The sequence below is a fragment of the Puma concolor genome, chromosome B3, assembly GCF_028749965.1.
Source record: "Puma concolor isolate L17-30 chromosome B3, mPumCon1.1.hap2, whole genome shotgun sequence".
Lineage (NCBI taxonomy): Eukaryota > Metazoa > Chordata > Mammalia > Carnivora > Felidae > Puma > Puma concolor.
The window spans coordinates 77,559,588-77,582,389 of record NC_141672.1 but is presented as its reverse complement, the minus strand read 5'-3'; the positions used below and the strand labels follow the sequence as shown (position 1 = coordinate 77,582,389).

Genomic DNA, 22,802 nt, shown 5'->3' with positions numbered 1-22,802 from the left:
TCCAGATATTAGTACTTGCAGTGGCAAGGCAAGAGAGACATGAAAAAAATGCAATTAAGAAAACTCCTATGTTGATGGTTTCCCATGATCTTTTTAAAACTAGAATCCTTTTTTGTATCAAAAAAACCTCATAGGAAAGCCGAAACCCACTATAGAATGCTCCAGTTGAAGGAAGAGAAGGGAATTTAGAACCAATGCCTTTCCCTTCCTCTTATCCTCAAACATGGTCCCAAGGTTTTAAAAATATTGGTCCTGGGGGGCACCTGTTGAGCATCTGACTTTGGCTCAGGTCAGAATCTCGCAGTTCGTGAGTTCAAGCCCCACATCGGACCCTGTCAGCCTGTCAGGGCAGAGCCTGCTTCAGATCCTCTATCCCTCCTCTCTCTGCCCCTCCCTCACTTGCGCCCTCCCCAAAATAAATAAATATTAAAATATATAATATATGTATATATATATTGGCCCTGGACAAATGCTCATTTTAATACATACTCAAATAGGACTTACAATGAAATAAAGAACTCCAGAGTTCCCTAGCTGTAGGACAAACACACCATAGTCTTGATGGGTAGACAACATAATAGGATATTCTGTAAAGCCGCTCCTGGTTTACAAGAAAGAAAGAAGGCAAACCCATGAACATCTCTCTATAAGATCCCAGTATTTTGTTCTAAGTTAGACCAAACTTCAGGGTAACCACTAACCCACTTTTCCTCTTTCTGTAGCCTGAGAGGAAACAGCATTTTGGATCCTACCAGATTACAGAGGGAGCATCCCCTGGCTTCATGTGCAGCAACTCCAAATCTGCTTTGGCCAAGATGAGGGTGTGACCGTCTGGGGCCAGGGCCACACCTGTCAGGAACCCTAAGTCCTCCAGCAGAACTCGGTTCAGGTGAAGACTGGAGCGCAAAAAAGGTACATGAGACAGAAAGTTCCTATTTTAGTCCCCCTCTCTCAGGCTCCTCTGCTCCCCATGAATTCCTTAGGAGTGAAGTACAAACACAGTGCATTACCTTCTCTATGAATTCTCTTCCTCTTTCTGTTTTCCTTCTGTCAGTATTCATTATCACCATCTCCTTACCTGCCCAAACTAAGAATCTCTTACATGCCTGTCTTTTCCTTCCATCCTGATTGATAAGCACTGCGGATTCTACTTGTAACAGATGCCTAAACCTCTCTCCCCCCTTTGCATCCTACTGCCCAGCTCAGGGCCCACATTATTTCTTCCCTGGACTAGAACAACTAATGTAAAGGTGATCTCCCTGCCCTTCACATCTTTCTACAACTATCCATCCTCCATACTGCCACTAGAATCCTCTTCCTCAATTTCAGACCATTATTCTGTTCAAAATTCTTAGCACTGTGCTCTCCACAACCTGGCCCCAGTTTATCTTTTCAATCCAAATTCCCCGACACCCCCACCCCCACTCTCACCAAGAACCCAACACTTGGCTGTGCCCAGAATATACCATGCACTCTCATGCCTCCTTGCTTTCTGTTAATGCTACTTGCTCTTCCTGAAACATCATTCCCTTCCCTTATGGGTCTAGAAAACTCCTGCTCATCCTTTAAGCCCAACATCAAACAGCAACTCTTTTGTACACCATAAATTTCTCAAATTCTGCACCCCCAGGAGTTATATATCTCTCTCTTCATTATAGCACTAACCACTCTGCATGTTGCTGGTGGTTTACTTAAGTGCACATTCTTCCACTGTGCTTCCTTAATTAAAAGGTAATTTCAGGGGTGCCTGGGTGACTCAGTCAGTTAAGTGTCTAACTCTTGATTTCGGCTCAGGTCATGATCTCACGGTTCATGACTTCAAGCCCTGCATTTGGCTCTGCCTGACAGCGTGGAGCCTGCTTGGGATTCTGTCTCCCTCTCTCTTTGCCCCTCCCCTGCTCTCTCTCTCTCTCTCTCTCAAAATAAATAAAAATAAACAACAAAAAAAAAGGATTTTCAATCTGGTTCATACTACCTGGTTCAGAGCTTAGCATAAAGTAGGCACTTGGTAATTATTATTTAAATTGACATGATGAGGAACCAAAAACAATTTCCCAGGGTCTTTTCCCCACTTACTAACATCCTGTTAGTTCCTAGTTCAGAAGTAGAGGTGGAGTGATTTGCTCAAAATCCTGGGTGTGAGGAGACCACCATGGTATCACATTAACCCAACTGCCCCCTTTCACCTGAAATTTGTCTGTGTCGAACCCTTCTGCAATTCCACTTGCCACTCGCTGACCTTTTCATTAGCACTGAGAACAATCAAGGTGTGTGCTGAGTACCAGATCAGAGCACTGATGCTGCCTGGAGCCTTGAGAACACAACAGGTCCATTTCAGTATTCCTGAGGAGCCAGGACTAACCTTCCTTCCACTCCCAGACATCCCCTCTTACCCCAGCACGTGCCACTACATGCACAGCCAGGACAGAACTCACATACACAAGGAAACAAGGTTGCCCCAACACACCTGTGCTGTGGCCACAGCCTTAGCTCCATGCCACAAGGTTAGTTCCCCAGTTTGATTCCCAGACACTGCCATAGAACCATCTGGGGCCCAGGCCACAGCAGTGATGGCTGTAGGACTCCTGGGCATATACCTGTCATCTGGAGAAGGAAGGAAGTGATACATTAGAAGCTGAACCACTATTGAGATGAAAGACGAGATATCAGGCCACCCTGACCTTCATGGTCCCACGAACACACCCCTCTTTCATATGTTGCCTTGTTCCATGACTCACCTGCTTCCTTAGGTACCTGCCAGAGCCGAATGGAACCATCCTCTGAGGTAGTCAACAGGAGGCCTGAGGTCTCTGAAACAGCAGCTGCACTGATTGGACCACTGTGTCCCAGGAGGGTGTGTGTTTGAAACACCTAGGAGGGGGGTGCCTGGGTGGCTCAGTCAGTTAAGCGTCAGACTTCAGCTCAGGTCATGATCTTACAGTTCGTGGGTTCGAGCCCTGCACAGGCTCTGTGCTGACAGCTCAGAGCCTGGAGCCTGTTTTGGATTCTGTGTCTCCCTCTCTCTGCCCCTCCCCAACTCTCTCTCTCTCTCTCTCTCAAAAATAAATAAACATTAAAAAAAAAAAAAATGAAACACCTAGGAGGAAAGGATGGAGGTGGGCCCAGCGGTGGGGGGAGGGGGAGGCACAGGAATGTCAACACAACAAAAGGCTGTTCCACTATACCCCTCCACTCTGCCCACCCCAGTCCTTTCAGGGAACTCACCAAGAGTGGATGCCACAACCGTGTGGCCCCATCCAGTCCAACAGTCACCACTAGAAGCACTGACCCAGGCTGCCCAGCTGATAAGGCACAGACACTAAGTCAAAAGAAGGGAAGAAGCATGGGCGAAAGGGAGGGAAGGGGGCTGACAATCCCTTACCTGGCTGGGGCTCCAAGGCAGCTGCACAGTGGCTGATCGGTCCTGAGTGAGCAGGGATGCTAGTCAGCTCCACGCCCTGATGGTCCCACACTTTCAAGGTCCCATCTCGGCCCACAGACACCACATGTTCTTCCTGCCCCAGAGCACAGGATCAGTACAGAGTCCTATTGAGCAGGATATGGGGAGTGTGACTCCTACCAGGAGGTGAGGGCAGACCACTAAAGGCTTAGGCATTGTCAAAGAGTGAGGAAAACGCAGGGACAGAGTCTGGGTGGCTCAGGACTGCAATCCTGCATGAGGTCCAGATACTAAGCTGCCCTCTTCCTCCCATCACACCAACCCTCAGCCTCAATACCCTAGATCGGTTCTAATCCAGGCCCGAGTATCTCATTCTTTATACTTCTTTTACCTTTGAGATTAGATACCCAAGGCACCCAGTGTCCCAAAGCCTACTTAGCTTTCCTAGAGCCCCCACTGAGCTCTCCACTGCCTTCTCACCACGGCTACCACGGCGCTCACGGCACTCTGATGACCTAGGAACTGGCCAAGCTGCTGTTTCAGTTCTGGGTCCCACAGCCCCACAGAGCCATCACTGGAGCAGGAGACCTGCAGAGTCAGAGGTTGGAGGAATGGGATTATCAGCATGCTTCCAGCATTTTTGTGTGTTTATAATATTGGGGAGGAGCAGTAAGGCTTGTGATTAAGAACATGGGATGTCCTGGGTTCTAGCTCTGCCATACTTTACTTTGTGACCTGGGACAAGTTCATGTCTCTAAGCCTTAGAATTCTTATCTACTCAATAAGGATAATAACAGTGTATCCATCTCATATGGCTGCTGTGGGGCTAATGCACCTGCCTGGACTTAGGACTTAGCACACTGCCTAGCACATACTAAGCACTGAATAAATAGAGGCTATTGTCCTTGTTATTAATATAATGTCAGTCAACAAACCCAGACAAAGGTGAAAAGTCTGCAATGCCAAGAAAAGATCCAGCTGCCTAAAAGGCAAGGATAGGGCAGATATAACAAGTTTATTCAACTGATACTCCTTTCTCATCTCTTCTTGAGAATAATATAGGGACTCTGCATTGGAACACTAGGTTTTACCAACCTTGAGTGCATAATTTGAGTTGGTTTTTTTTGTTTTTTTGTTTTTTGCCTTAGGACTAAAGAAATCATAGCAGTAGCCTTTAACTGCAGGGACAGGGCGTACTAAATCCTTAGAGAGAAAGTGTGTGTTCTTGTTAACAGCATGGGCTTTCTTTTCTTCTTCTTCTTTTTTTTTAATGTTTATTTATTTTGATAGAAACAGAGAGCATGAGCAGGGGAGGGGCAGAGAGGGAGACAGAGAGAATCCCAACCAGGCTCTGCACTGTCAGCACGGAGCCCCACGTGGGGCTCAAACTCACGAACCATGAGATCATGACCTGAGCTGAAATCAAGTCAGATGCTTAACTGACAGAGCCACCCAGGTACCCCAAGTGCATGGGCCTTCTTATGTTTACTGGTTCAGTTCATAACTTACCTGACCTTAGAAATGTTCTTTAATCTATCTGAGCTCTATATCCTTGTCTGTGAAAGAGATAATAGTAGTATCTGTATCTGCCTTACAAGGAGTTGTAAAGAGTAAAAGAGGCAAGACATTCAAAGAGCTTAGTTCAATGCCTGGCACATACTAAGTGCTCAATAAATGTCAGCTATTACTATTATTATAAATGGGTGTTAGAAATAGGATGAGATGGACAGTGTTGTCCTCCCCCAGGAACCCTGCTGAGCTCTGCCCCACCCCCACCTCTTCCCTTACCAATAGGTTGTCTTTGGTCCAGGCACAGCCAGTGACCCAGTCACGGTGACAAGCAGAGAAGGAGTAAATCAGAACAGGGGCTTTGGGCATCCGCACATCCCAGCAGAAGAGACTCTGGATAGGTCCCAAGAGAGGGGGCAGTCAGGACCACAGGAGGGAGGTAGGAATACCAGGGCCATTTGGGGCAAGAAATTTTAAAGGGAAAGGGGATATCAAGGAAGGGATGGTGGGCAGATGTGGCAAAGGAGATATGGCAAAACAAAATGCCTTAGGGAGCAATGGGAAATGGGCTGTTGAGGAATCCAGGGACCAGAGGGGCTGTGGGGCCCAAGGCGGGAGGACCCCTGTGGCTCACCCGGTCCCTGCCCCCAGTGGCCAGCCTGCCTCCATCAGTGTTGAAGCTACAGCAGTTTACAGGCCCGTCGTGTCCCCGGAGCTCAGTGCCACAGGGAAAGTCTTCTGCCTTTTGGGGCAGTGTCAGCAACTGCTTTGGCCAGAGCCGCACTGTGAAATCTTCTGCATTGGAAATAGGCAGAAGGGAAGATTCTCTGAAAGAGGAAGTGTGACAGGACCCCAAAGACAAAGGCAATCATGTGGGGCGAGGGCGATGCCCCATGGCACAGCTCCAGGGAGAAAAGCAGTGAGTCATAGGCTGTGGAAAGCCTGAACAGGGGGTTAGTCATCATATGAGTTCACAGGACAGGAATATCAGGCACTCCCAGCTCTCGCTCTTCAGCTGTCTAACTCCCTGCTACACCTCCAGACCCTCCTCTTCTCAAGTGCCCACTATTACTTGGACCAAGCTTCCTACCTAGAGAGGACTAAGGCCTCTCTCCTCATTTTCACCTCAACATCTCTCCTCATAAGGGAATGTCATTCCTATACAAAGCAAAGTGTCCCACTGGGCAGAAACTCAAAGAATTATAGGGATTACAAAGAGGTCCCAGAATCAGGGCTAGGAAATACGAAGAAATAGTCTAGACTGCTTATGTAAGATAAATGCATTTAAAACCACTTTCAAAGTTGTAAAAAAAAAAAAAAAAAAAGTGTGCGTATTTTCTTGTATGCATACACATATAAATTGAGGGAAACTATTAGCATCTTTAAAAGAAAGCTGCCCACTGCCCACCCAGCAGTACCTGAGGCAGAAGCTAAGAGTTCGTTGGAGGTGGCCAGTCCCAACACGGGTTTCTGGTATCTGGACAAGAGCCAGAGGGACTGAAGGGAACTTTCCGTGAGATGCCAGCCTTGCAGGGACCCATCTTCTGCACCACTCACCAACACCTTAGGGCTGAGCCAGGCCAGTGCCGACACTGCCACATCTAGTGTTTGACACTGAGCCCCCTGGGAACCTAGAGAATGACCAGAAAACATAGAGTAAGACATTCCAAAAGGGAATTCAGGGTGGGGAGGTTCTTTCCAAAGGCCCAAACACCCCATCCTCTCTCTCTTCAGTACCTGAAGCAATTTTATAGATCCTAATGCCATCTGCTCGGTACCCAACAGCCACTCGATCGCCATCTGGGTTGAGAGCCACAGACAGGGCAGGAGAGAGGGGAAGGGAACCAAGGCATCCCCGGGGCCGACCCAGAGATCCGGACCACACCTGAACCTGAGGGCCAAGAACAGGACTTAAAGATACACCACTTCCACCCCCAGAGTGACAGCCACCCCCATGAAAGTCCTCCTTCCAAAGAGTCTTCTCTGGAGAGCTGCTCGCGCACACACCTGCACCCCTCTCCCTGTAGCTTGCACCAGCTAAGCTCCTCCCCTGTCTCCCCGACAAAGGCTCCACCCTTACCCAAATATTCCCTGCCTTTCGTACCCCCTCCTCAGAACCCACCACCAGCCCTCTGCAACCTGACCTTGCCATCCTCTCCGGCTGTCAATAACTGGCACCCAGCACGTAGGAAAAGGGCAGCGGCCACTGTGCCATGGTGGGCAGGGAAGGCAGCAAGCCGTGCCTCCTCATGCCAGGACCACAGCTCCATCATCCCGTCCAGCCGACCCACAGCCACAACCCGCCCAGACACATTGAAAGTCAAGGTACGGATGGAGGCTCCTGGGGCTCCCAGTTCCTACATGAGGGGGTAGAAATGGAAATGTCGGGACCTGCTCTCAACACAAGCCCAAAGTGAAACAGAATGTGGATGTCCGTCACTCCACATCTTCTGCTCCCACCCTCTTGAGCTTCCTCCCCCAGGGCTACACAGGACCATCTCACCTTGATAGCTTTCAGCCCGTCCACATGGAAGAAGCTGAAACTGCCAGCCCAGCTGCCTATGGCTATCACCTGCCCTTCTGGGTGGAAAGTAACGCAGTTCAGGGGCCTGGGACATGTATGTTCGAAGGCCAGCTGCCAGCGGACTGTGTCCCACAGCTGAAGGAGAGAAAAGGAGAGGAATCTAGATGCTGAGTACAGATGCCTGAGCATCACAGTCCCAGAAGCCACCTTATCCAGTCCCCTGCCCTCAGCAGGGAAGGCTTCCCCCAGCTAAGCAGTCAGCAGCTCTGCCTCACAAAGAAAACAACTTCACGGGGCTGACTTGGCAGTTAAGGCCACTTTGACTACCACAGCCCCTTGATCATTACCTTCAGACATCCTCCCAGGCACACAGTGGCCAGCAGTCGGCGGTCTGGGCTGAGGCAGCAGCCGGTGATTTGGTACTGGTGAGCCTTGGTCTGGAGCACCCTATCCCAGGGAGACAAAGTCAGTCTCCTGGGGCCCCTGGCCTCCCTCCTCTTTCTTCTCCCCTGGGGGCTCCCAACAAGCAGGGAAGGCCCTCACTCCCAGACATGAGGGAGGGACCCCTTACCGACAACCTTGCTTCAGGTCCCAGAGCTCCAAAAGCCCATCAAAGGCAGTGAGAAAGAGGGCACTGTCCGAGAGGAATGAGCAAGAGGATACCCCATCACAGCCACTCACCAAAGACTTCTCCTCCTGTGAGAACGAGCAGGAAAGCATGCTCAGGTCATTCCCTTGACCCCCCAATGTCCAGCACTCCAAGCCCCAATCAAAAAGGAGGCCAAGGCAAGAAGGGCTGGAGAAAGTGTGGCCCTCTGTCCCCACACCAGGAATGCTTGTTAAAAGTAAAAAGCGTTGGGCCCAACTCCAGATGTCGGCCAAGCTCAGGTTCAAGTGGGGCCACAAAGTCTCCCCTACTCCAAACCCCATAAGTATCCCCAAGTCACAGAATATTTTGATGGGTCTGAGGAGGGAATGGTGTTACACACATGCATGCTATGGGGGTGGGGGGGTGATATGGTTGGGAAGCAGAGAGAGGCTGTGGCTGTGGCTGTGGGACCCACCTCTGCAGCCTAATTTGCTGTTTCTATCCCTTAAGTACCCTCTACTCATTCCAGCAATTCCCAGGAAACATTCTCCCCTATGCCTTTCACTCAACTGGAATGCCTGCCCTTGTCTGTCCCTGTTCTCTGGTAAGTACCCAACTCATTCAGCTCTTGTCCATGTCACATGGCTATGTTTTGATTCCTTTTCCCCTTGTATGTCATATCTTTCAACAAAACTGACCACTTGGTGGGCAAAGACAATGTCCTACCCCTGTTTTCCTTGTGATGTTTAGTACAGTACAGCCTCAGTACAACCTTGAATGGAAGGTGTGACGCAAATATTTGGAAAGCATGATTGATTTTGTGACCAAGCCTTTGATCTGATGTGAGGAAATAAAAGTTGCTGAATCAAACAGGGTGAAAACAGGTGGGGATGGCTTGCCTAGTCTGTGAGGCTTTTTCTGGAGGCAAACTCTGCCCGCCTTGAGCATCATACCTCCCAGGTTTTCAGGTCCAACAGGTAAACCATCCCACTGGCTGTGCCCACAGCAGCTCTTTGTCCCCTGGGGCACAAGGCCACTGCAGTGGGGGATGAGGAAACTGTCAGAGACAGGCTGGAGCTAGAGAGAGTAGCAAGAAAGGGAGGAAACGAGGAATCAGGGAAGGAAGGCCAATGGAAACTCGTGTTTGCATTTCTGTCCCTGAATCCCCCTCTCCACAGTGACTTTGGTCTGTCCTTTTTTCTCCAGTTTCAGAAAGGACTGTAGCTTGCTCTCTGGTGGGCTTACCAGCATCTGGGGCCAAGGGCCTTACCTCTGCCGGCCCCCCATGGTGTGGGGTTTATTCAACCATCGTAGCATGTGCTGGAGGCGCCAACGCCGCTGGGAAAGCTGGGGTGCCTGGTGGCAAAGAGGCGAGTCCAGAGGCTGGTTGGCTGCCTGCTGGGGCAGAAGCAGGGGGTACTGGTTGAGGATTGGAGCCTGCTGCCTCAGGAATGTGTGAAACACAGCAGTGTCAGTCTCAGGAAGACTTGGTTCCTCTTCGGGGACTGAGGAAGCTGTGGAAAAGCAGCACTGTGTCACTGGGGGGGGCTAGCCTAGACCCCCATTAACCCCATTAGCCAAGTATGTCAGGCAGTGTCTAAAATGTTGTCTCACAAAACATAAGAGACTCTTAAATATAGAGAACAAACAGAGGGTTGCTGGAGGGGTTGTGGGAGTGGGGATGGGCTAAATGGGTAAGGGGCACTGAGGAATCTACTCCTAAAATCATTGTGGCACCATGTGCTAACTAACTTGGATGTAAATTATAAAAAATAAATAAATTTTAGAAAGTAAAAAAGAGAAAAATAAAATAAAATGTCGTCTCAAAGTCTTCTGACCCCACATCAGGAACACCCATTAGACATACAAAGCCATAGGCCCCACTCCAGACCTAGGGAAATGGAATCTGGGGACCTGGAGATCTGCAGTTTGAACAACAATCCTAGGTAATTTTATACCTATTAAATAATGTTTGGAAACCTCTGGTCTAAGAGATCTGGGCAGAAGGTCCCCTGAAAATTACTTGCTTACCCCCTTGGCATTTTTAACCTAGAAGAGAAATTTAACTGTCCTTTGCATTATACCTCCCCCGGAGCAGACCCCCCATGAACACACCCAGGAGGCCCAGATCTCAGAGAAGCCACCTCTCACCATAGAGGGCATGGGCCTCCAAGAGCCGAGAGACCAGACCCAGTTCCAGATGTGCAGCCACCACGTGGAGATTGGTGAGGAATTTTGCAAGAAGGTCACGGTTCCCGCTCTGGAGCTGGGAAGGTCATTGGATTCATTAGGATATGAAGAGGCAGGTGAGGAGGAATAGTCTAGTTTTAGACCTTGTCTGTGCAGCCAGGACCTCAACCTAGGAGCTGGGACAAAGGACCTCAAGGAAGAGGGCAGGAAAACTGAAAGGAGAAAGGTAGAGGGGCATCATGGTAGTGGTGATGGTGCGGTCAAGAGGGAGTGGGGTCTCAGAACAGTCAAAGCAGCTGCTTGGGAGAAGGTGTCTATGGGATCTTGAAACTAACCAGGTGGTGAGGCAAGTCTCCCAGAGCCTCAGGAAGGCAACTTCGGAAGATGCCCGAGGCATCGGGGTCACATGTCTTCCAGAGCTGAGCTGCAGGTGTGGATCACAGAACAGACGTTGAGATGGGCTCAGCCCTAAAGCATCTCCAAAGATCGTATTCCATAGGCTACCGCAAAAGCCATTCGCTCACTGGGGTGGCAGGTGAGGGGCCAGCTGATGGGGAGCACCAGTAGGTGGCCTCCGGGTATAGGCCCCACACTCAGTGCCCCGGGGTCACTTTGGGCTCCAATCACCTGCAATGAGGGTGTGTGCTGTCTTCTCCAGCCCTGGTCTCTTCCCGTATCGACATCTGGCTGCTGTCCTCAGGGGCCCAGCAGGGAGGCAGAGCCGGGCACCGGTGCGCTCCAGGGGGCCCTCCCCTAGCAAACTGTCCTCATGTGAGGGAAACAGAGCAGGAGATGAGGGGAGGGGGCCTGTCAGTGAGTACGTGGCACAGCTGTGGACTCCCGTTCCCAACCCATATAGTGGTAACTTGAGTGGCAACCTATTCAGGGCCTGTGTGTCAGGGCCCATACTGAGGGAAGGGTGGAATGAAGAAAGGACCACATGGGGTTCTGGCTCAAAGATGTGAAGGCACAGGAGGTTGGTGGGAGCTCAGCTGGGGGCAGCTGTACCTGCGCAGACTCTGGACGAGGTAGGCGAATGGGCCCATGGGGAAGGGGTCCCCGCTGTTACCAGCAGCCACTGCTTCGTCCCAGCTCTTGGTTCCCCTGGGAAGTATCCGCCATGCACTCAGCACTCCGTACAGCTGGTCCACAGTGAGACCTGCAAACCCCAGCTCTCTGAAGCCCTCACCAAACCACACAGCATACCCATCCCATGACACCTGGCTCCTCCTCACACTGCTCACGGAGACCCCAACTGAACCAAGGTCATCCAACGCCTGAACTCTCGGTCTCCCAGCCCATCCCAACCACTGACCACTGCGTGTGGCCTCAAGGGTGGCCAAAGCTTGGGGAAGGACATCAGGGCCATGCTCTTGCTCCAGGGTGCCCAGGATGTGCTGCAGCAGCAGGGGGACAGTGGCCGGCAGGGTCCGGAGTCTGTCAGACACCTGGGAGAGGACGGAGACCAGGCTTCAGCCAGTGAGGGGAGGAGGGGAGGAGAAGAGGTGGCTTTCGTTGTGGGGAGGGGAGTGGGCAGCTGGAGAAGTCGTGGGAAAGGATGAGAAAAGGAAGAGAAACAGTGGGAGAGAAGTGAGGGTAGGGGTGAGCCGAGATGGGGAACGGTGATTACAAGATGGCACAGGACACGGTACAAAAAGTAGAGGGATGGGGGTGGAAGAAGCTGAATGAAGAATGGGAAGTGGATTAGGACTTAGAAAATAAGTGGTGAGGGTTTACATCCTCAACCAACCTGCTCATAGAATGTATAGAGCCTCAGGTGATCCGTGACCAAGCGCAGGTAGAGTGGCAGGGATGATCCCCGCTTCACCAGCAGCAGCCGCATCTGACAAGATGAAGGGGACTCAGTGTGGGGAGCAGAGAGCCTGCCGCAGCCAGTCCTCAACCCCCCTGAGCTCCACCCCAAGCACCCAGCCCACTGCAGGGCAGTTCCTCCTCTGAGAGTCCCCAGCAGTGACCTGATGGCATCACCTCACAGCCATCCCTTTGCTACACTGCTCTGCCAGCCAGCCCTACTTTCTGGAAAGCCCCCGTGGCTCAGCCCACCCCACCCAAGAATCACAGCCTTACTCCTCCCCTCACTGGGATGGACCCTGGGAGGCTATTCTCTAGGGGGAAAAGGCTGGCTGGTGTTATAAGGAATCCCAGTTATCTTATTAACAGCATCCCCTGGCACAGAGTTCCTGCAGAAACAAAGCAGTAGGGCCGCACGGGGCAGCTGGCAGCCTCAGCACCCTGGGGCCTCACACACTCCAGCCCTGGCCCACATCCAACCTGGTTGTTAAAAGGTGACTCCTCCAGCCGCTTCCCATACAGGGCCAGCTCCTCTCTCACCAGCCGGGCCCGGGCAGATAGTTCCAGAGGCCCCAGGGCCACCACATGGGCACCTTGGCTCTGCTCCAGGGTCTCCCCCAGGCCGGCGTCAGTAGACACGCTCAGTACCAAGTGCACCCGCTGTGATATTTGGGCATAAAGAGAAGAAGGTAGAAGGAAAAAGAAGAGGAGAAGGCTCAAGAGCCCCCTGTCCCCACTACTGCATCCCACCCCCACCTCCTTCTCACACTCACCGGGGGAAGTGTCTTTGGGATCCAGTCTGAGACCAGCTGCCCATGCTGACCCACCAACCTGTCAGCCCCATCGATGATCAACACCAGGGTTTGGCCACTTTTCAGGGACTGAGCACACTTGGGCAGCAGTTCCTGCTGGAGCTCCCATACCAGGCCCCTGTAAGGACCAGGATCAGTGAGAGAGGGAGATACAGGGTGGCATCATGTGGAATCAACAAGGCTGGACTAATGGGGGATACACACCGGTAGGTGGTGGCGAGGGCACCTGGCTTTTGCAGTTGGCTATGCAGATAGGCACAGAGGCGTCTGAGCAGGGTGAGGGCAAGACCCTGGTCAGGGCGGGCCCCTGAAAAGTGGAAGAAGACTAAGGGGGCCACCTTGGCCACATCAGGAGCCTGCAGTGCTGACACAAGGGATGCCTGCATGGACAGCAAAGAGAAAACATGGTCACATTGTTACATGCACAACTCCCTGTGCCCTGCTTCCTTAGCCCACATGGCCCTCACTTCCTCCTGCCCGGGGCTCTGAGACTATGTACCAGGAAGGCCGTCTTGCCCTGTCCCGACTGCCCGGTCACCAGGCTCAGCCTCCCTCGGTGCAGCATTAGCTGCTTCACTGTGTCCTGAAGAAGGTGCAGTCGGGCAGGACTTGATGGATTCTGCAGCTGCTGGAAGGTGGCCTGGACCAAGTCATCATCTGGGATGGACACTGGCTGTTCCAGCTGGGCCCCAGACTGAGGACACATGGGACAGTGACTGATAATGTTTCCATGCCCCTCAGGAACCCCAGACCTGAAAACTCACAGAGCCCCCACCAAATTACTTCCCATCCAGGACTACCCAGACCACCCTACCTTCTCTCCACTACCCTGGCCATGGGCGCCCCTGCTGACCTGTAGGTAAAGCTTCTGGATCATATTCCACACATCCTGCAGGACCAACTTTCCAAACTCCTCCAGCCCCCCAGCATAGGGCCGGCCGGCTGCCACACCCCCCCATTCACAGGGGTATCTACAGGTGAACCATGCACAAGCAGAGTCAGAGTGGGCCTGGCCCCCCTCCATATATTCCTCCATGCAGGGGCTCTCTACCCACCCCACCCCCACCCCAGCTCACCTACGACAGGTAATCCCTTGCTGTCTGCTCAGGTAGCTCTTCAGTTCTGAGATTCGATGTGCGGCCTCTTCAGACTCAGAAGTAAAGTCAGATTTCCATGCATCTGGGACAGAGCTGACCACCAAAGATACCCCAAAAGTGAGGCTACACTCAGACCCCAGCCTCTCTTCAGCCCCAACCATCAGACCTGGCTGTGGTTCCCTAAAACTCCGCAAGCAGAGATCACCTGGCTTCAGTGGCAAGGCTTATTTGGTGCTGCAAGGCAAGCTTTCTGAGCCTTGTACTCTCTTCTAGCTCCCCCTTCTGTACTCTGAATGCTATGGAGAGAGAAGATCTGGCCCCTGAGTCTGCGAGGTCCAGAGGCAACAGCAGGTACCTGAGGAAGCCAGAATCCCGGAAGTAGATGAGAGCTTGTGCAGAGGGCTGCTGGCGAAGGCCCCGATTCAGGAACTGCATCACCTCCATCTCTGTCACAGAGCGACCTGGAGGGTACTGCTGGGCCTGCAGGGAGAGGGCAGAGAACAGGCTGGTTCAGTCCCAGGTCACACTGACCCCTCCCTTGAGACCTGCCAAGACCCTAGGGTTCCTGCATCTCAGCAATATTCCTCCCTCCCTCCAGACACAAGCCAACAAAACACAGCTAGTAGCTAACATGTACTGAATGCCTGTCACATGTTGAGCATTTTTAAAAATAGATTTCTAATCCTCATAGTAACCCTACAGTATAGACTCCACTGTTCCTCTTTAATACATGGGGAAGTTGAGGCTAGGTTAGGATAAGCTGTTTCCCACAAAGTCACACAATCTATAAATGATAGAAGGGAGATCAGAACCCAGATCCATCTGACAGCAAACCCTAAACAGACCTACCCTCTTACCTCTCACATCCCTTGGCCAACTGGGAGGTACTTGTCAAAGGAATTCCCTCATCTATGACTTGGCCGCTTGTAGAACCTTCTGCCTGGGTTTCACCTTCAAGTCTCAGATCTAGTCCCAAGGTTCCTGACACACTGTGGCTTCTCTCCACACTTGCCCCAACCTTTGTTTCCTCCCCAGACCCCACTCCAACCCCCAACCTGCCTTACCCAGCGGAAGTGAGGATGGTCAGGGAGGTTGTAGTTGGGGGGAACGTAGCCATAGCGGGAGCCCAGAATCCCCACAAACAGCTGCGAGTTCTCCACCTCCCCAAGGCACACTTCCAGTTGTCTGCAGACATGGTTATGGAGGCATCGGATCAGAGAATACAGGTATAAATAGGAAGATAGGGCCCTGGCTCAAAACTGAGCCAAGTAAAGGCAGACTGCTCTTGTTAGCATCCAAATAGCAGCCCCTGCCCTAGGCCCTCAACCTCCCTTGTAGCCTCAACCCTACCCACCTCAGTTCTACCACTCAAGCCCCTCATCTCTGTCCCAGCTCTTCTCTGTGGCCCCCTCACCTGTTCCTCCGGGTCTCCTCCTCAGTAACGCCCCAGCGCAGGTCAATGGCATGAAGGCTGATGTGGTGAGGGGCTGCTCGGGCCTGCAATGCTGGCAGCACAGACCTCAGCAGCAGGTCCCGCTCCCCGTGCATGTCCCGGAAAGTGGAGGAAATGAAAAGCCTGATGCTGCGCCATCTGGGGGTAAGCAGAGGCTTGGGCTCACTCTAGCAATCAGCCCCACAACCCAATTCCACAGATGCGGCTGAGCACATCCTTCAGCACAAGCCAGTACAAGTAAGGTATGACAGATACCAGGGGGAGGTCCAGCAGGCCTCCAGAGAATAACCTGCTTATAGCCTCTCCTGCAGAGCCCTGGAACTTAAACCCTACTTGCCATTTCTCACATATCCCTCTTTGTCAGCTAATTATTATGCACTTACTATTTGCCCATGCTGTGAGGTAAGCACCATCATTATTTCCATTTTACTAATAAAAAACTAAAGTTTTTAAGAAATTAAAAACAACTAGCCCAAGATTCAAGCTACTACTTGGCAAAGCTGTGATGAGAAAGCCAGAGCCTATTCTCCTAAGCCCTCTGCCTGAGCCCTGGCTGTATGTCCACGGTGCATGCTGCTCGCCTCACATCTGACCCCCTGCCCAGGTAGAGAAAGTAGTATGCTCACTATCTGACAACTTCCTCCGTCAGGGAAATCCCTACCTGGGAAAGAGATGAGTTCTACTTAGTGAGTAGAACAAACAGCATCTCCACAGCCAGAACTGCAGCCACCAGAATTTCTGCAGGTTTTGACCACAGTGTCTCCCGATTCACAAAGGCATAGAAACATAGACTAACCCATGCTGGGAAATCAGAGCCAAGGGGCTTAGAGTGACCTCTTCCAGTGGCCGGAGAGACAGGTCCCCAGTCTTTCCTGGGGGTGGTGGAATCTTGAATATTTTGTCCATTTGGCCCACGTGCTCTAGAAGACAGGAGACTCCACGCTCTGCAATGAACCTGACATAAATATAACAAAATAAGTAAGAGTGAATACCAGAGTCAGAATCAGGCAGGTCTTCCAAGGGGGCAGGGGACAAAGATATAGAGAGGTAGGTCACCCAGTTAACTGGAGCCCCTTAAGAAGACAACCACAAGCAGTGAATGTAGACTTAAAATAAACAGGGGTGCAGAACTACAGGGATGAAGGAACAGAGAAGACACCCAGCTCTAGCATGGTCATCATGGGCTTTCTGTTGGGCCAGGGGTAGTTAGGCTGGCAAAGGTTAAGATTAAAGATTAAAGACTAAGGCCATCCCATTCAGAGCTTGATCAGCTTTGTATCAGCTGTGAAAGCTCTCTGGAGGAGGAATGGGCCTGAGGCTTCCTACTAGCAGCTGGGGGGCGATGGAGGCATACAAAGGAAAAGGTAGGAGAGAGAAAACAAGTAAATGAGAAGGCTAAGCATGCAGACAGAGTTAAAAGATTTCTGTAAATTTGGCATCTATAAATAAATTTAGCATGAGATTTACTCTGGATCAAGAATGGAACAGAGGCGGCAAAGAATAGAAATGATATGAGCAACTCTTGCGTTGTTCCCTTAAAAGAGAACAGTGCAACCTTCCCTGTCCCCTTCTCCTCTTTCCTACTAGGTGTAATGCAAAAATGATGACTGGGGCTGGAGCAGCAGTCTTGAACCGTGAGATGAAAGCAGAGTATTTGAGGATGGTGGAACAATAAGATAGAAGGTGTCTGGGTCCCTGTAACATTCTGCTGCTGCTACATCTGGACAGCGGCAAAAGAGGAATAAACTTCTATCTTGCTTAAAAACAGAAGTAAGTGGAGTAGAAGCCACAGGCAATCTCAGAAAGATGTGCTAACAAAGCCCCCAACCCCTTGTGCGTCCATTCTGTACTCACTTCAGGATCCCGTCATTACAGCCTGAGAGTGTCACGTCATTGGGATTTGAATCTGATAATCTGGCAAAGGAAGAAGCAACCATCAAAAACAGTGCCAGGAACACAGAGTCCCTGCGCTCTAGGATGGACACCCCACCTCTGCATGTTTAATTAGGGTCATGTGCTAGGTTGGGGCTGGGATGGACCCCTACAAAGGGGTATGGAGCTAGGCTAAAGACTTCAGAGAAGGTTCTAGTATTTGAAGTGCAATCAAGGTAGGAGGCAGAGATGGAAGGCACCTGGTGAGTGGGAATGCCCCACGCTTCAGTGGGGGCAGAGAGGAAATATGGAAACCTATATTTTGGCACTGGACAAGGAGTTTGAGCGTCCTTACATGTCACATATCCTACTTAGGGGAACACAAACAAAGAGGCACTTGGAATTCACATGCTGCCAGAAACGCTGTTTGGCCTCATTTATCAGTTTCTCATACATATCATTGCCGAAGAGGATGACCCTGTCCACCTGTAAGATGAAAAGGGAGGAGCTGAGAACAGGGAGCACAGGGACAGAAGAGATGCTAATAAGCTTAGGACATCAAGAGAAGAGATCTCTGGGGCTGAGGGGATTAGGAGAGCTCTGAAGGGAATGGAAATTGCCTCTCATGAGAGCCCTTAGGATGGGGGAGCCACTACACCCTGACATGGAGGGGCGAGAAAGTGGGGGAGGGGCAGTGGTGTGCTGTAGCTGGCTCACTCAGGCTCACAAGAGCTAACTGTTACATTTTTAGGAATTTTGTGATCCAGTTGTTAAATACTGCCACTGCTAAACATTGAAGAGTATAAACTTGTAATTAAGTAAATTATATTAGAAACAAAGGTAATAAATACTTGAAACTCATCATTTCCTAGTAATTTTACTACATTTTACCATTATCTAGATCTTATTTACATACTCGATCTACGTTGTATAAATACCATATAATGGTGTGCTACTGAGCATCTCTTCTCACCTCTGTTCACTGATATCATGCTGGCAGCTTGAAATCAGCCATGATTGTAGAAATTTACACCTTAGAAATTAGCAAATGCTATTAACCAAGATTCATTTTTTTCCAGAGCACTGGTTGTTAAACAATTACCAGCACACCACACGGCAGAGGGCTGCAGCCAGCAGGAAGTGGGTGTGGGTACTGCCCCTCATTTGAAAGATGACCTTTGAGAAATTACACACATCAGTTGTGGAGGGAAGGGTGAGGGCGGGGAGGGTTTCTCAAAAACTGGGGACTACTCACAGGGACCCTTTGGGCAGCCAGAGACAACAGGTACTTCCCAAAAGTGTGCAGGGACCATTCATCCTGTCCATCTGGCTCCTGAAGGAAAGAGTCTCATGTTCCTTATTTGCATGGGAGACAATCGGTAAGCAACAAACACCAAATACTGCTTGGGAATCTTCAGCACTGTATATATCCAAGCCTTTCCTGATTTTCCAGCCTGTGTCCAGGGCTGTGACCATTCATGCATTTTTGCATGGTGGGGGCAGGTGTCTGACCTGGACTTGAGCCTGGAGTATGCCGGCCGTCTTCAGGATACCTTCTTCTGCCTTAACTGTGATAGTCTTCACAGTGCCTCCTCCGCACAGTAAGAGATCCACCTGCTCCGCCCGTGCAATTACCATCCCAATCAGCAGCAGCACATAGTTTAGGTGGGGCTGATTGGACAAACATCAGGGTGAAATAAGGATCTCCTATTTTTTTAAGTAGGCTCCATGCGCAACATGGGGCTTGAACTCACCACCCTGAGATCGAAAGTCACATGCTCTACTGACTGAGCTGGCCAAGCGCCCTGGCTCCCCTATTTTGAAACCCACCCTTGCCCATCCAGCCCTGAAGGCCAAACACCTCCATTAGTTGGGGGAAAAGGACAAAATCTCCAGTTAGGAAGGGACAGCTTCAGCAGCTTTCAGGAAGAGCTGGCCAGGGTGGAGAAGAGCCAGCAGTCCTGCCCAAATTCAACACTGGGACATAGGATGTAAAAACGAAACATACTTCGGTGACAGAAATTTAGAGAATTAAGCACCAGCCAAATGTGAAATAGAAGTATTGTAATCCATGAACAGGCTAGAGACCACATTCTAGGAACTGTCCTTAGGAACCAAGGTCTGATACCAAGAAGCAAATGTTTGCCATTTATTTCAGTTCTGAGTGCTTCCTTGGGAGAACCACGTCTGGGAACAGGATAGTTCTCGGGATCCCCAGCATCCTACCAACCCCCCACCTTTTAATTTTTTTTTACCCCTTCTGGGTTGCGCTTGGGACAGAACTGGTCTGCACCGCCATCTGTCAGATAGACCAAGATGGTGCGGCCCGGCAGCGGGGGCACGTTGTGTTTCACGGAGAGGTTCACAGCTGTCTCTAGGGCCTGACGATACCGAACCAGCATCTCACCATCATATTTCCACTGTCTGCAGGCAGAAAAGACACAGAAGGGCTCAGGGGCTTCTCTATTTGCCATTTCGAGACAGACGGGAAGATGAGAACTTGCCACCCCAGAATGAAGTGTTCACACCACTTCCGCAGCCTGCCTCCATTGCCAGTAGAGAAGACTGGGACAGATGTTCCCTTGCCGCCATCCTATAGGACTCTTCTAACCCAGTCTCATGGCTGGAGAGGAGAAGTCATCTCCTGATCCACTCTCTGAAATCGTTTGCCACACTTCCCATATCAATCCATACTTACTTCATAAGGCAAGATTTAACTTACTTTTAAATTGTATTTTAAAGAATATTAACTCCTTATTCCAAAAACTGGAAATTATTTTTTTAATTATTTTTTTTTCTTAACATTTATTTATCATTGAGAGACAAAGCATGAGCATGGGAGGGGCATAGAGAGGAGGAGACACAGAATCCGAAGCAGGCTCCAGGCTCTGAGCTGTCAGCACAGAGCCCGACGTGGGGCTCAAACCCACAAACCGCGAGATCATGACACTCAACCAACTGAGCCAACCAGGCGCCCCCGAAAACTGGCAATTAAAGGGGACAAAAAAAAGAACATTTGTCCCACGTTTCTAGTAGAATCTTTACTTCAGGGTAACTAAACAGCTTTAGTTGATAAGGCAAGTTCTTTTTAGAATTCCAGCTAATGAATACGGGAATGGAGAAAACTCCCATTCTAGAACTGTTAATGAAACAATTGGTTCAGGAAGAGTTCACCAATGGATGAACTATCAACTTCCAGTGAAGAGATCAGGCTATAACCATTTAAACACATGGGTCAATCTTAGTTAACATCACACTGAGTAGGACCACAGATCTTTGGCGCCTCATGATCCTTTATCCTATGAGGAGGTTAAAAAAAAAAAAAAGTCTGCTGGTCTCACTCATAGCATACAAAGGATCTCCTATGAAATATTCTTGCAAGGAAAAAAAAAAAGTGAAATCTGAATCTGTACAAGCCTTTGGAGTTAATGCCCTCAGTACATGAAACAGAAACAAGTTAGAAGACACCATGAGGAAGTTGACAAATCCAGAATGTGGGACATTCTGCAGAGCCCTTGAACCCAATGTCTACAGCAAGTCAATGCTATGAAGACAAAGAAAAGATTAAAAGAGATATGAGAGATTTAATAATCAAATATAATGTGTATGCCTTATTTGGATTCTGATTTGAATAAAATTGTAAAATCATACTTTTGAGATAATTGCGAAATTTGAATATGGACTAGATAATAAATGATAATACCAAGGAATTATTTTCAGTTCTATTAGGTATATTAATGACATTTTAGTTACATAAGACAATATCTGTTTTAATTTCTTTTTCTTAAGTACTTACTTAAGAATAAACAAATTTTGAGAAATTTTGAGAGAGAGCTAGCATGAGCAGGGGAGGGGCAGAGGGAGAGAGGAGAGAATCCCAAGCAGGCCCTGCACTCTCAGCACAGAGCCCAACTTGCGGCTCAAACTCACAAACTATGAGATCATGACCTGAGTCAAAATCAAGAAGCGTACACTCAATCAACTGAGCCACCCAGGAGCCTCAAAAATTCCTGCTTTAAAAGACACACATGAGCGGCGCCTGGGTGGCTCAGTCGCTTAAATGTCTGACTTTGGCTCAGGTCATGATCTCCCTCTCTCTCTGTCCCTCCCCTACTTGTGTTTTCTCTCTCTTTCTCTCAAATATAAACAAACGAAAAAAAATTTTTAAAGAGACACACATGAAATATGAAAGGATGAAATAAAATGTATCATATTATTCAGCATTTGTTCTTAAGAACATCTTCCCCCAAAAAAGAAGGGACCAAAAGAACTATAGTAAAATCTAGATAATCACTGAATATGGCTAATAGTTTTATGAGAGTCCGTTATACTATTCTCATTATTTGTGTTTAAAATTTTTTCATAATAATGTTTTTAATCTAGAAAATTCAATAGTCTCTACCAGTATTATCCAACAGAATTAAATTACAATTAATGGAATGAAATGAAATAAAAATTACACATGTAATTAAAAATTTTTAGTAGCCACATTAAAAAAGTAAAAATAGGAGAAATTAACTTAATATGACATTTGATTTAACATAATATGTTAAAATATTTTCACCTTAACACATAATTAATACAAAAGTTACGAAAGAGATATTTTACGTCCTTTTTCACACTGTCCTCAAAATCCAGCACATCTCAGGCCCAATTAGCCACATGTGGCTAGTGGCCACTATATTGGCCAGCAAAGGCACGTTGTCTGGACTGGATGCCAAGCTTGATTCTTTTTTCTTTTTTTTAAACGTTTATTTATTTTTGAGACAGAGAAAGAGCATGAACGGGGGAGGGTCAGAGAGAGAGGGAGACACAGAATCTGAATCAGGCTCCAGGCTCTGAGCTGTCAGCACAGAGCCCGATGCGGGGCTCGAACTCACGGACCACGAGATTATGACCTGAGCCGAAGTCAGATGCTTAACCAACTGAGCCACCCAGGCATCTCACAAGCGTGATTCTTTTTTTTTTTTTTTTTTCAACGTTTTTTTATTTATTTTTGGGACAGAGAGAGACAGAGCATGAACGGGGGAGGGGCAGAGAGAGAGGGAGACACAGAATCAGAAACAGGCTCCAGGCTCTGAGCCATCAGCCCAGAGCCTGACACAGGGCTCGAACTCATGGACCGCGAGATCGTGACCTGGCTGAAGTCGGACGCTTAACCGACTGTGCCACCCAGGTGCCCCACAAGCTTGATTCTTAAATGGCCCTGTGTTCGGCCACTGATTCACTGATTCAGGAGATAATCAGGCCACTGAGTGGCCAGGAACCTCCTAGTAGGTTAGATGAGCCCTGAGTTTGTCTTGAATGAAAATGAATGAAAATACTACTGAAGCATCTAAAGCAGAGTGCTGGGACTTCATCAAACTTACAGAACAGGGTTTATGTCTGAGTTTGAGCCTGCTTGATGTTAACTATCTTTATGTATATGTAAAGACTATATATCTATATATATATATAAATGAGAAAGTAAATGAGTCAGAAAATAAAGACAGAGAAAGAGAGAGAAACAAAAAGAACAAACAGATATCTTGGAGAAGAAAAAGA

The 22,802-nt window shown here is 49.3% G+C and overlaps 1 protein-coding gene across 13 annotated transcripts in view; it reads right to left on the bottom strand.

Annotated features, from left to right (window-relative positions):
- The window catches only part of TEP1 (telomerase associated protein 1), a 45,557-nt gene that overhangs the window by 6,919 nt on the left and 15,836 nt on the right, over positions 1-22,802 (bottom strand). For 8 of the 13 annotated variants that reach the window (XM_086710264.1, XM_086710261.1, XM_086710265.1 and 5 more), the window contains exons 13-51: positions 19,514-19,682; positions 18,771-18,929; positions 18,514-18,591; positions 17,614-17,744; positions 17,241-17,300; positions 16,183-16,341; positions 15,348-15,524; positions 14,998-15,118; positions 14,289-14,413; positions 13,913-14,026; positions 13,690-13,807; positions 13,336-13,530; positions 13,041-13,216; positions 12,798-12,954; positions 12,505-12,684; positions 11,963-12,055; positions 11,528-11,660; positions 11,221-11,371; positions 10,840-10,973; positions 10,548-10,636; positions 10,174-10,288; positions 9,293-9,536; positions 8,976-9,099; positions 8,005-8,129; positions 7,781-7,880; positions 7,413-7,568; positions 7,054-7,266; positions 6,647-6,800; positions 6,328-6,540; positions 5,544-5,704; positions 5,189-5,302; positions 3,881-3,988; positions 3,383-3,515; positions 3,226-3,302; positions 2,739-2,871; positions 2,468-2,604; positions 2,187-2,311; positions 753-896; positions 505-601 (exon numbers count right to left, since the gene is read on the bottom strand). In XM_086710264.1, the coding sequence (XP_086566390.1) occupies positions 505-601; positions 753-896; positions 2,187-2,311; positions 2,468-2,604; positions 2,739-2,871; positions 3,226-3,302; positions 3,383-3,515; positions 3,881-3,988; positions 5,189-5,302; positions 5,544-5,704; positions 6,328-6,540; positions 6,647-6,800; positions 7,054-7,266; positions 7,413-7,568; positions 7,781-7,880; positions 8,005-8,129; positions 8,976-9,099; positions 9,293-9,536; positions 10,174-10,288; positions 10,548-10,636; positions 10,840-10,973; positions 11,221-11,371; positions 11,528-11,660; positions 11,963-12,055; positions 12,505-12,684; positions 12,798-12,954; positions 13,041-13,216; positions 13,336-13,530; positions 13,690-13,807; positions 13,913-14,026; positions 14,289-14,413; positions 14,998-15,118; positions 15,348-15,524; positions 16,183-16,341; positions 17,241-17,300; positions 17,614-17,744; positions 18,514-18,591; positions 18,771-18,929; positions 19,514-19,682 (5,392 nt within the window). Of the gene's footprint in view, positions 1-504; positions 602-752; positions 897-2,186; positions 2,312-2,467; positions 2,605-2,738; positions 2,872-3,219; positions 3,303-3,382; positions 3,547-3,880; positions 3,989-5,188; positions 5,303-5,543; positions 5,705-6,327; positions 6,541-6,646; positions 6,801-7,053; positions 7,267-7,412; positions 7,569-7,780; positions 7,881-8,004; positions 8,130-8,975; positions 9,100-9,292; positions 9,537-10,173; positions 10,289-10,547; positions 10,637-10,839; positions 10,974-11,220; positions 11,372-11,527; positions 11,661-11,962; positions 12,056-12,504; positions 12,685-12,797; positions 12,955-13,040; positions 13,217-13,335; positions 13,531-13,689; positions 13,808-13,912; positions 14,027-14,288; positions 14,414-14,997; positions 15,119-15,347; positions 15,525-16,182; positions 16,342-17,240; positions 17,301-17,613; positions 17,745-18,513; positions 18,592-18,770; positions 18,930-19,513; positions 19,683-22,802 lie in introns of those variants that run through there. The other 5 variants (XR_015252550.1, XM_086710269.1, XM_086710271.1 and 2 more) reach the window with 4 other exon arrangements.